At 42.2% G+C, this 13,415-nt stretch overlaps 2 protein-coding genes across 10 annotated transcripts in view; both read right to left on the reverse strand.

Moving 5' to 3' along the window:
• Positions 1-13,415, reverse strand: part of LOC110971871 (protocadherin gamma-A5-like) — a 65,655-nt gene that overhangs the window by 34,727 nt on the left and 17,513 nt on the right. For 3 of the 9 annotated variants that reach the window (XM_051954411.1, XM_051954413.1, XM_051954412.1), the window contains exon 1: positions 7,182-10,196. The exons of 1 other annotated variant lie outside the window; for it this stretch is intronic. In XM_051954411.1, coding sequence (XP_051810371.1) covers positions 7,182-9,470 — 2,289 coding nt within the window. In that variant the 5' untranslated portion in view covers positions 9,471-10,196. Of the gene's footprint in view, positions 1-3,303; positions 3,780-7,181; positions 10,197-13,415 lie in introns of those variants that run through there. 5 more of the 9 variants (XM_051954414.1, XM_051954422.1, XM_051954410.1 and 2 more) reach the window with 5 other exon arrangements.
• LOC110968543 (protocadherin gamma-A10-like) lies at positions 100-13,179 on the reverse strand. Its single transcript, XM_051954430.1, has 2 exons — positions 11,010-13,179; positions 100-783 (listed from the first exon to the last, which is right to left on the reverse strand). Exons 1-2 carry the CDS (start codon positions 12,882-12,884, stop codon positions 202-204), a joined length of 2,457 nt encoding a protein of 818 aa, XP_051810390.1. The 5' UTR covers positions 12,885-13,179; the 3' UTR covers positions 100-201.

Raw genomic sequence — 13,415 nt, forward strand, 5'->3', positions numbered from 1 at the left:
ACCACTAATTCCGCTGTACATAGAAATAAACTGAATTGATATATTTTTGCACAATTCATCAGTTTAAGGACGTAATCCCAGAGTTCTGTGAATTGTTTTAGATTGGCAGTTGCTTGAGTTTAAATACATACAGTAAAGAGCAGAAAGAAAACAGTGTACATAGTGGGCACAGAGCACCAGACTGTATGGTTGGGTTTGTGATTAAACTGAACTAACCTCAAGAGGAGAGTCTGGTTCATCCAGGATGCTCTTCTCACTCTGCAGCCGCTGCATCGTCCCTGAACAACTGGGATCCATTATCAGCACGTTCTGACTACCAGCTCTGCCGAACTTACAGTCACTCTTTCTGGAGTCTGTCGTCCTGCACACCTCGTAATTGTACACGTGTTGGAGAGTCCCTGTTGTCCCCAAAGTGTCTGAGTAACGTGGAGGATAATATGGAATGACAGGCAGGCTGGAATGATACAGGATGCGAGACTGTCTCCATCTGTAGATTTTCACTGAGATAATAACCACCAAGCACGTGATGAAGAGGAAGGAGACCACAGCCAGAGCCAACACTAAGTAAAAAGTCAGGTTGTCATTGTACTCCTTGTCGTGTGGAAAGTCACTGAACTCCGACAGAACTTCAGGGAAGCTGTCCGCCACCGCCACGTTCACAATAACTGTAGCTGAACGAGAGGGCTGCCCGTTGTCCTCCACTATAACACTCAGTCTCTGTTTCACTGCATCTTTATCACTCACTTGGCGGATGGTTCGGATCTCTCCATTCTGGGAGCCCACCTCAAACAGAGCCCTGTCTGTGGCCTTCTGCAGTTTATACGACAGCCACGCATTCTGTCCAGAGTCCACATCAACAGCCACCACTTTGGTCACCAGATAGCCCACATCTGCTGAACGAGGAACCATTTCAGCCACCACAGAACCACCAGTCTGGACTGGATACAGGACCTGAGGAGGGTTGTCGTTCTGGTCCTGGATTATTATTTTCACTGTCACATTGCTGCTGAGTGGAGGAGAGCCTCCATCCTGAGCTTTCACAACTAACTGAAGTTCTTTAATTTGTTCATAATCAAAAGAGCGCACTGCATGTACAACTCCACTCTCTGCATTTACAGAAACATATCCAGAAATTGAAGATCCACCTTTGTCATTAACATCCAGAATATAAGAGACACGAGCATTCTGGTTTTCATCAGAATCTTTGGCTGTAATAGTGATAAGAGAAACGCCTGGGGAGTTATTCTCTGCTACAAACGCCTTGTACACACTTTGTGAAAATGCTGGAGCATTATCATTCACATCAGACACCTTCAAATTAAAGGTCTTTTTTGCTGAGAGAGGAGGAATTCCTGCATCTGTTGTAACAACAGTGATATTATATTCTGAGACACTTTCACGGTCTAACACAGTATCTGTTACCAAAGTGTAGTAATTTCTTAAATTAGATTTAATCTTGAAAGGGGCACTTTGCTCAATTCGACAGTTTACTTGTCCGTTATCACCTGAGTCGAGATCTTTCACATTTATGATGCCAATAGTTGTGCCAGGAGGAGCATCCTCTGACACAGGACTAGTGAATGACATGACGCTGATAGTAGGAGCATTATCATTAACATCAATTACTTCAATTATTACTTTACTTGAATCTGTCAAACCTCCCTGATCTTTGGCATCAATTCTGAGCTCATATTTTTTGTCCTTTTCAAAATCTATTAAGCCTGAAACAGACAGTACACCAGATAATTGATCTATGGACAACAAATCAGCTATGTTGCTCTTTACGTTTGAAATTGAATATGTAATGTAACCATTTGATCCACTATCTGCGTCTGTAGCATTAACAATAACAATATTAGTCCCTTTTGCAGCATTTTCTATCACCGTAGCCTTATAAACAGACTGGTTAAAAACAGGAGCATTGTCATTGACATCTAGAACTTTTATATCTATATTTACCGTGCCAGATCTTTGCGGATTCCCACCATCTACCGCTATGAGCTTTAAAGACAGATGAGGTACCTCCTCTCGGTCCAGCTGCTTCTGAAGCACCATCTCTGCATATTTACTGCCGTCTGGATTTACATGCTGCTTCAAAACGAAATTGTCGTTTGGGGATAAAACATAATTTTGCAGTCCATTGACGCCCACATCGAGGTCCTCTGCACTGTCTAACACAAATCGAGCCCCGAGGTTAGCGGATTCACTGATGTCTAACATAATATCTGTTTTCTTGAATACCGGAGGATGATCGTTCACATCCAGCACTTCGATTGTTATGGGGTGTAGCTCCATAGGATTTTCTAAAATCATTTCAAAGCTGAAACTGCACGGTGTTACATCTCCGCAAAGCTGCTCCCGGTCGATTCTCTCATTCACAACTAAAATCCCTTTGTCTGTCTTCAGCTCCGTGTACTGGATGCTCTCTCCGGTCACGATACGGGCTCGACCGGAGCGGAGCCGTTTCAAATCCAAACCAAGGTCCTGTGCAACATTACCGATGAGAGAGCCCTTTTTCATCTCTTCTGGAATAGAATAGCGAATTTGAGCAGCGACAACATTCAACCAGAGAAGCAACAAAAGAACCATTACCCGCTGACAACCGAAATACAAACGCCATTTGCAGGGTGTTTGCTGGTGCGCCATACTGAGATACTTTCCGAGAACAACGTAAGCGAAATCCTCTGGTCTAAATTCAATATCATCCACTGCTGCAGATGTGTGTTGTTCATGAATCCGAAAAAAGAGAGAAAGGGCCGTTAAACACGATCCTGTCCGAGTTGTAGACGTTTCCTGCGGTCTCAATAAGCTTGCCTCAGCCTGATTTTACAAAGAACGCCCCTGAACTGCAAAGGAGAGATAATGGCACAGATTTTCTTCTTGTTGAACAGCGTCACTTAGAGTCCAAAATGTGAACACCAAAAGGTTGTAGTAAGTATCCAAAGCAAACATAAAATGATGTGCATTGTTGTCTATAGGATAGCAAGTGACAAATAGTAAATAAAAAGAGGAAAAATCGACCAAAATCAATAAAATCATGTATGTACAGTATGTATGTATATATGTATGTATGAATGAACAATATCAATCAAAACCTTGGACATGCCTTCTCATTCAATAGTTATTTAATTATTTTACACATTGTATCTTAATACTTCAAACATCAAAACTAGAAAATAATACATGAAATTATGTTGTAAACAAAAAGTGTTAATCTTCAGTATTAATCTACAATGAAGAAAATAATACAAATACATAAAAAGCATAGAATGAGAAGGTATGTCCAAACTTCTGATTGGCATTGTATGTATGTATGGATGTATGCAAGTATGGATGTGATTATTATTATTAGCTTATCATTGTTGTGTTAGTTTAGGAGCAGTAGCGATAAAATAAAGTTTCTTGCATGTACTTCTGCTTACAAGTTGTAAAAAAAGAGGAAGAAAACGGTTGTCAGGCAAAAGTAGTCACCTAAGGATGAGCTGTCCACCCGTGCGGTGCTGAAAACAGTAGTGTGTACTTGACCCCATCTAACGTGAATCAATTATCTGGCAGAAACAGATTTCAATACACGACATTAGCAGTTGTATAAACAATAAACAAAAAGTTTATATATTCCACCTCACCTCAAGAGGAGAGTCGGGTTCATCCAGGATGCTCTTCTCATTCTGTATCCGCTGCATCGTCCCTGAACAACTGGGATCCATGATCAACACGTTCTGACTACCACCTCTGCCGAACTTACAGTCACTCTTTCTGGAGTCTGTCGTCCTGCACACCTCGTAATTGTACACGTGTTGGAGAGTCCCTGTTGTCCCCAAAGTGTCTGAGTAACGTGGAGGATAATATGGAATGACAGGCAGGTTGGAATGATACAGGATGCGAGACTGTCTCCATCTGTAGATTTTCACTGAGATAATAACCACCAAACATGTGATGAAGAGGAAGGAGACCACAGCCAGAGCCAACACTAAGTAAAAAGTCAGGTTGTCATTGTACTCCTTGTCGTGTGGAAAGTCACTGAACTCCGACAGAACTTCAGGGAAGCTGTCCGCCACCGCCACGTTCACAATGACTGTAGCTGAACGAGAGGGCTGCCCGTTGTCCTCCACTATAACACTCAGTCTCTGTTTCACTGCATCTTTATCACTCACTTGGCGGATGGTTCGGATCTCTCCATTCTGGGAGCCCACTCCAAACAGAGCCCTGTCTGTGGGCTTCTGCAGTTTATACGACAGCCACGCATTCTGTCCAGAGTCCACATCAACAGCCACCACTTTGGTCACCAGATAGCCCACATCTGCTGAACGAGGAACCATTTCAGCCACCACAGAGCCACCAGTCTGTACTGGATACAGGACCTGAGGAGGGTTGTCGTTCTGGTCCTGGATCAGTATTTTCACTGTCACATTGCTGCTGAGTGGAGGAGAGCCTCCATCCTGAGCTTTCACAACTAACTGAAGTTCTTTAATTTGTTCATAATCAAAGGAGCGCACTGCATGGATGACTCCGCTCTCTGCATTCACAGAAACATACTCAGAAATTGGAGATCCACCGATATTACTGTCCTCCAGAATATAGGATATTCGGGCGTTCTGGTTTTCATCTGGGTCTTTAGCCCTGAGCATGAGAACAGAAACGCCTGGAGAATTATTCTCTGTGATAAAAGTATTGTAAACATTTTGTGAAAACGCTGGAGCATTATCATTCACATCAGAGACCTTCAAATGAAAGGTTTGTTTTGCTGAGAGAGGAGGAACCCCTGCATCTGTTGCAACAACAGTGATGTTATATTCTGAGACACTTTCACGGTCTAACACAGTATCTGTTACCAAAGTGTAGTAATTCCTTAAATTAGATTTAATCTTGAAAGGTGAATTTTGCTCGATTCGACAGTTTACTTGTCCGTTATCACCTGAATCCAGGTCTTTTGCATTTATGATGCCAATAGTTGTGCCAGGAGGAGCATCCTCTGACACAGGACTAGTGAATGACATGATGCTGATAGTAGGAGCATTATCATTGACATCAGTTACTTCAATTATTACTTTACTTGAATCCGTCAAACCTCCCTGATCTTTGGCCTGAATCCTCAGTTCGTATTTTTTGTCCTTTTCATAGTCGATGGAACCTTTTATTAAAATTAAACCAGTTTTCTCATCAATCTTAAACAAGTCACTGAGACCACTGTTGACATCTGAAAAATAATAAGTCACGATACTATTTGACCCGGAATCTGCATCACTCGCATTAACAGTGGCAACGTAAGTATCTCTGGGAGAGTTTTCCATCACTGTAGCTTTGTACACAGACTGATTGAATACTGGTGCATTATCATTAACATCAAGAACGGTGACCTCTATATTCACTGTACCAGATCTCTGCGGAGTTCCACCGTCTACTGCTATGAGCTTCAGAGATAGAAGAGGATTTGTCTCTCTGTCTAACGGTTTCTGAAGCACCATCTCTGCGTATTTCTTGCCATCTGCATTCGAGTTTTGTTTCAGAATAAAAAAATCATTTTCAGTCAAAAGATATTCTTTGAGCCCGTTAACACCCACATCAGGGTCTTCTGCACTAGTGAGTGGAAAACGAGCCCCGGTGTTTGCTGATTCGCTGATTTCAAAATTGATGCTATTTGTTTTGAAAGCTGGTGAATGATCATTTATATCTGTAATTTCAACTGTGATTTGATGCAGCTCCATAGGATTTTCTAAAATCACCTCAAAACTGAAACTGCAAGGTGCTACGTCTCCGCAAAGCTGCTCCCGGTCGATTCTCTCATTCACGACTAAAATCCCTTTGTCTGTCTTCAGCTCCGTGTACTGGATGCTCTCTCCGGTCACGATACGGGCCCGACCGGAGCGGAGCCGTTTCAAATCCAATCCGAGGTCCTGTGCAACATTTCCTATTAAAGAGCCTTTCTTCATCTCCTCTGGAATAGAATATCGGATATGTCCAGTAACCAAATGAGTGAGAGAAAAAAGGAGGAACAGAATCCGCCAATTCTGTCCGCAGCCAAAACGCCATTTTACGCACACGTCGTCATGTCTTCTTCCACACGCCATAGCAAAAGAAAAACGATCCAGTAACGATACCTATCCTGAAAAATACATCCAAAGTACCAACCAAAGACAAATTACGTCGTTTCAAAGTACTGCATATATCAGACAGAAGATATCCGTTTTCTCCTATCGTCAGCCCATATAATGCACACTATCTCCTTTTCTCTCAGAGGCCACGGTTCTAAGGGAGGGGACTGTGTGGTAATGTGATAGAAAACACGTTGGATTGACCAACAGCGTCGCTTAGAGTCCACAATCAGTAGCACAGTACAACAAAGAATTACACTGAGAGCCACTGTGGTTGAAAACAGCAGATTTAATCAAAATCACCTCAAAGTGTGTCAACACTATATTCCACAAGATTGCTCCTCAACGCAAAACAACTCCACCATAACCTCTGAAGGAAAAATCCTCCCTGATTGTGAAATTACTGGAAAAAGTGCATCACAATGCAAGGTCACACAAGTGAACAACATGGTGGTTTGGTGAAACACTGAATGAGAAAACACTTTGAGTTGATTTTTTTTAAAGCGGAGGTTAAATAAGTGACAGGATCACTTTGTGATTGCCAGCATGGTGACAAAAGAAATACTGAAACAAGTATTTCTAAGTGACCTCAGAGAATAAATGTCTATTAAGACACTCTAGACGTCACCCATGTTCAAGTACATAAGCAACGTTGCAAGAGACTAATGAGAAATGAGTCCTTTCTAAAACATAATATAATCAAGTCCAAACGATACACCAAGGAAATAATAAAATATCATTTGCAGGGCGACAAAATGAATCAAATATCATTTCCTTGAAATTCTGAACAATAATGCAAATGCAGCAGTGAGATCAGGTGACACAAAAACAGACGCTGTCCGTGGTACTGAACATGATAGTATGCCATTGAATGCCATTTTAACGAATATGAAGTGAAATAGTTGCACAGAAAGCAAGTTAGATGATTTAACTAACCTCAAGAGGAGAGTCTGGTTCATCCAGGATGCTCTTCTCACTCTGAATCCGCTGCATCGTCCCTGAACAATTGGGATCCATTATCAGCACGTTCTGACTACCACCTCTGCTGAACTTACAGTCACTCTTTCTGGAGTCTGTCGTCCTGCACACCTCATAATTGTACACGTGTTGGAGAGTCCCTGTTGTCCCCAAAGTGTCTGAGTAACGTGGAGGATAATATGGAATGACAGGCAGGTTGGAATGATACAGGATGCGAGACTGTCTCCATCTGTAGATTTTCACTGAGATAATAACCACCAAACACGTGATGAAAAGGAAGGAGACCACAGCCAGAGCCAACACTAAGTAAAAAGTCAGGTTGTCATTGTACTCCTTGTCGTGTGGAAAGTCACTGAACTCTGACAGAACTTCAGGGAAGCTGTCCGCCACCGCCACGTTCACAATGACTGTAGCTGAACGAGAGGGCTGCCCGTTGTCCTCCACTATAACACTCAGTCTCTGTTTCACTGCATCTTTATCACTCACTTGGCGGATGGTTCGGATCTCTCCGTTCTGGGAGCCCACTTCAAACAGAGCCCTGTCTGTGGCCTTCTGCAGTTTATACGACAGCCACGCATTCTGTCCAGAGTCCACATCAACAGCCACCACTTTGGTCACCAGATAGCCCACATCTGCTGAACGAGGAACCATTTCAGCCACCACAGAGCCACCAGTCTGGACTGGATACAGGACCTGAGGAGGGTTGTCATTCTGGTCCTGGATCATCATTTTCACTGTCACATTGCTGCTGAGTGGAGGGGAGCCTCCATCCTGCGCTTTCACTACAAAAATTAACTGTTTGATTTGTTCATAATCAAAAGAGCGCACTGCATGTACAACTCCACTCTCTGCATTCACAGAAACATACTCAGAAATTGGAGATCCACCGATATTACTGTCCTCCAGAATATAGGATATTCGAGCGTTCTGGTTTTCATCTGGGTCTTTAGCCCTGAGCATGAGAACAGAAACGCCTGGAGAGTTATTCTCTGTGATGAAAGTATTGTAAACATTTTGTGAAAACGCTGGAGCATTATCATTCACATCAGAGACCTTCAAATGAAAGGTTTGTTTTGCTGAGAGAGGAGGAACCCCTGCATCTGTTGCAACAACAGTGATGTTATATTCTGAGACACTTTCACGGTCTAACACAGTATCTGTTACCAAAGTGTAGTAATTCCTTAAATTAGATTTAATCTTGAAAGGTGAATTTTGCTCGATTCGACAGTTTACTTGTCCGTTATCACCTGAATCCAGGTCTTTCACATTTATGATGCCAATAGTTGTGCCAGGAGGAGCATCCTCTGACACAGGACTAGTGAATGACATGATGCTGATAGTAGGAGCATTATCATTGACATCAGTTACTTCAATTATGACTTTACTTGAATCTGTCAAACCTCCCTGATCTTTGGCCTGAATCCTCAGTTCATATTTTTTGTCCTTTTCATAGTCGATGGAACCTTTTATTAAAATTACACCAGTTTTCTCATCAATCTTAAACAAATCACTGAGACCACTGTTGAGATCTGAAAAATAATAAGTCACGATACTATTTAACCCGAAATCTGCGTCACTAGCATTAACAGTGGCAACGTAAGTATCTCTGGGAGAGTTTTCCATCACTGTAGCTTTGTACACAGACTGATTGAATACAGGTGCATTATCATTGGCATCAAGAACGGTGATTTCTATATTCACTGTACCAGATCTCTGCGGAGTTCCACCGTCTACTGCTATGAGCTTCAGAGATAGAAGAGGATTTGTCTCTCTGTCTAACGGTTTCTGAAGCACCATCTCTGCGTATTTCTTGCCATCTGTATTCGAGTTTTGTTTCAGAATAAAATTGTCATTCTCAGTCAGGAAATATTCTTTAAGCCCGTTAACACCCACATCAAGGTCTTCTGCACTCGTCAGTGGAAAATGAGACCCGGTGTTTGCTATTTCGCTGATTTCAAAATTGATGCTATTTCTTTTAAAAGTGGGCGAATGATCATTTATATCTGTAATTTCAACTGTGATTTGATGCAGCTCCATGGGATTTTCTAAAATCACCTCAAAACTGAAACTGCACGGTGTTACATCTCCGCAAAGCTGCTCCCGGTCGATTCTCTCATTCACGACTAAAATCCCTTTGTCTGTCTTCAGCTCCGTGTACTGGATGCTCTCTCCGGTCACGATACGGGCCCGACCGGAGCGAAGCCGTTTCAAATCCAATCCGAGGTCCTGTGCAACATTTCCCATTAAAGAGCCTTTCTTCATCTCCTCTGGAATTGAATATCGGATATGTCCAGTAACCAAATGAGTGAGAGAAAAAAGGAGGAACAGAATCCGCCAATTCTGTCCGCAGCCAAAACGCCATTTTACGCACACGTCGTCATGTCTCCTTCCACACGCCATAGCAAAAGAAAAACGATCCAGTAACGATACCTATCCTGAAAAATACATCCAAAGTACCAACCAAAGACAAATTACGTCGTTTCAAAGTACTGCATGTATGAGACAGAAGATATCCGTTTTCTCCTATCGTCAGCCCATATAATGCACACTATCTCCTTTTCTCTCAGAGGCCACGGTTCTAAGGGAGGGGACTGTGTGGTAATGTGGGAGAAAACACGTTGGATTGACCAACAGCGTCGCTTAGAGTCCAAAATCATTAACACAGTGCAACAAAGAATTACACTAAGAAAGACTGTGGTTGAAAACAGTGGATGAAATCAAAACAACCTCCAAGTGTGTCAACACTATATTCCACTAGATTGCTCCTCAATGCAAAACAATTTCACCATAACCTTTGAATGGAAAGAAAAATCGCCCCCGGTTGTATAATTACTTCTAGAAACTTGTAAAAAAAAATTGCATTGCAATGCAAGGTAACACAAATCAACAACATGGAGGTATGATGAACTGATGCATGAGAAAACCCTTGGAGTTTGACAAGCAGTAGAGGCTGAATAAGTGACAGGATCAATTTGTTATGACCAGCACGGTTATTAAATAACTACTGAAACAAGTATTTCTTGGTGATGAGAAAATTAGTGTCTATTAGGACACTCGAGACGTCATCCATCATGTTGAAGTACATCAGCAATGTTGCAAAAGAGGAGATAGTGACGAGTTCTATCTAAAACATAATATAACAAAATCCAAACAATACACCAAGGAAATAAAACAAAATTTGCATGGCGACCAAATGAATAACACAATTTCCTTGAAATTCTGAACATTAATGTAAATGCAACAGTGATGCCAAGTGACACAAAAACAGACGCTGTCCATGGTACTGAACCTGACAGTTTGCCTTTAAATGTCATTTTAACAAATATGAAGGGAAATAGCAACACAGAAACCAAATTAAATGAATTAACTGACCTCTAGAGGAGAGTCTGGGTCATCCAGGATGCTCTTCTCACTCTGAATCCGCTGCATCGTCCCTGAACAACTGGGATCCAATATCAGCACATTCTGACTACCACCTCTGCCGAACTTACAGTCACTCTTTCTGGAGTCTGTCGTCCTGCACACCTCGTAATTGTACACGTGTTGGAGAGTCCCTGTTGTCCCCAAAGTGTCTGAGTAACGTGGAGGATAATATGGAATGACAGGCAGGTTGGAATGATACAGGATGCGAGACTGTCTCCATCTGTAGATTTTCACTGAGATAATAACCACCAAACACGTGATGAAGAGGAAGGAGACCACAGCCAGAGCCAACACTAAGTAAAAAGTCAGGTTGTCATTGTACTCCTTGTCGTGTGGAAAGTCACTGAACTCTGACAGAACTTCAGGGAAGCTATCCGCCACCGCCACGTTCACAATGACTGTAGCTGAACGAGAGGGCTGCCCGTTGTCCTCCACTATAACACTCAGTCTCTGTTTCACTGAATCTTTATCACTCACTTGGCGGATGGTTCGGATCTCTCCGTTCTGGGAGCCCACTTCAAACAGAGCCCTGTCTGTGGCCTTCTGCAGTTTATACGACAGCCACGCATTCTGTCCAGAGTCCACATCAACAGCCACCACTTTGGTCACCAGATAGCCCACATCTGCTGAACGAGGAACCATTTCAGCCACCACAGAGCCACCAGTCTGGACTGGATACAGGACCTGAGGAGGGTTGTCATTCTGGTCCTGGATCATCATTTTCACTGTCACATTGCTGCTGAGTGGAGGGGAGCCTCCATCCTGCGCTTTCACTACAAAAATTAACTGTTTGATTTGTTCATAATCAAAAGAGCGCACTGCATGTACAACTCCACTCTCTGCATTCACAGAAACATACTCAGAAATCAGAGATCCACCGATATTACTGTCCTCCAGAATATAGGATATTCGGGCGTTCTGGTTTTCATCTGGGTCTTTAGCCCTGAGCATGAGAACAGAAACGCCTGGAGAGTTATTCTCTGTGATGAAAGTATTGTAAACATTTTGTGAAAACGCTGGAGCATTATCATTCACATCAGAGACCTTCAAATGAAAGGTTCGTTTTGCTGAGAGAGGAGGAACCCCTGCATCTGTTGCAACAACAGTGATGTTATATTCTGAGACACTTTCACGGTCTAACACAGTATCTGTTACCAAAGTGTAGTAATTCCTTAAATTAGATTTAATCTTGAAAGGTGAATTTTGCTCGATTCGACAGTTTACTTGTCCGTTATCACCTGAATCCAGGTCTTTCACATTTATGATGCCAATAGTTGTGCCAGGAGGAGCATCCTCTGACACAGGACTAGTGAATGACATGATGCTGATAGTAGGAGCATTATCATTGACGTCAGTTACTTCAATTATTACTTTACTTGAATCTGTCAAACCTCCCTGATCTCTTGCATCAATTCTGAGTTCATATTTCTTGTCTTTTTCATAGTCGATGGAACCTTTTATTAAAATTACACCAGTTTTCTCATCAATCTTAAACAAATCACTGAGACCACTGTTGACATCTGAAAAATAATAAGTCACGATACTATTTGACCCAAAATCTGCGTCACTAGCATTAACAGTGGCAACGTAAGTATCTCTGGGAGAGTTTTCCATCACTGTAGCTTTGTACACAGACTGATTGAATACTGGTGCATTATCATTAACATCAAGAACGGTGACCTCTATATTCACTGTACCAGATCTCTGCGGAGTTCCACCGTCTACTGCTATGAGCTTCAGAGACAGAAGAGGATTTGTCTCTCTGTCTAACGGCTTCTGAAGCACCATCTCTGCGTATTTCTTGCCATCTGCATTCGAATTTTGCTTCAGAATAAAAAAATCATTTTCAGTCAAGAGATATTCTTTGAGCCCGTTAACACCCACATCAGGGTCTTCTGCACTAGCCAAAGAAAACCGAGCCCCGGTGTTTGCTGATTCGCTGATTTCAAAATTGATGCTATTTCTTTTAAAAGTGGGGGAATGATCATTTATATCTGTAATTTCAACTGTGATTTGATGCAGCTCCATAGGACTTTCTAAAATCACCTCAAAGCTGAAACTGCACGGTGTGGTGTCTCCGCAAAGCTGCTCCCGGTCGATTCTCTCATTCACGACTAAAATCCCTTTGTCTGTCTTCAGCTCCGTGTACTGGATGCTCTCTCCGGTCACGATACGGGCCCGACCGGAGCGGAGCCGTTTCAAATCCAATCCGAGGTCCTGTGCAACATTTCCTATTAAAGAGCCTTTCTTCATCTCCTCTGGAATAGAATATCGGATATGTCCAGTAACCAAATGAGTGAGAGAAAAAAGGAGGAACAGAATCCGCCAATTCTGTCCGCAGCCAAAACGCCATTTTACGCGCACGGCGTCATGTCTTATTCCACACGCCATAGCAAAAGAAAAACTATCCAACAACGATATTTATCCTGAAAAATACATCCAATGTACCAACCCAAAAGAAATGATGTCGTTTCAAAATACTGCATATATGAGACAGAAGATATCCGTTTTCTCCTATCGTCAGCCCATATAATGCACACTATCTCCTTTTCTCTCAGAGGCCACGGTTCTAAGGGAGGGGACTGTGTGGTAATGTGGGAGAAAACACGTTGGATTGACCAACAGCGTCGCTTAGAGTCCACAATCAGTAACACAGTGCAACACAGAATTACACTGAGAAAGACTGTGGTTGAAAACAGCAGAAAAAAATCAAAATAACCTCAAAGTGTGTCAACACTATATTCCACGAAATAACTCCTCAATGCAAAACAACTCCAGCATAACCTCTGAAGGAAAGAATACTCCCTGATTGTGAAATGACTTCTAAAAAACGTGGAAAAAGTGCATTATAATTCAAGGTCAGTGAACATCGTGGTTTCGCTGAATGAGAAAACACTTGGAGTTTAATTTAATTTTTTAAAA

Source organism: Acanthochromis polyacanthus, chromosome 10 (genome assembly GCF_021347895.1).
Source record: "Acanthochromis polyacanthus isolate Apoly-LR-REF ecotype Palm Island chromosome 10, KAUST_Apoly_ChrSc, whole genome shotgun sequence".
NCBI classification, from domain to species: Eukaryota; Metazoa; Chordata; class Actinopteri; family Pomacentridae; genus Acanthochromis; species Acanthochromis polyacanthus.

Coding starts and splice junctions, on each gene's coding strand:
- LOC110968543 (XM_051954430.1), bottom strand. CDS start 12,884: ATGGCGTGTGGAATAAGACATGACGCCGTGCGCGTAAAATGGCGTTTT. Junction 784..11,009: donor CAGACAGGGCTCTGTTTGAA/GTGGGCTCCCAG, acceptor GCTCTGTTTGAG/GTGGGCTCCCAGAATGGAGA.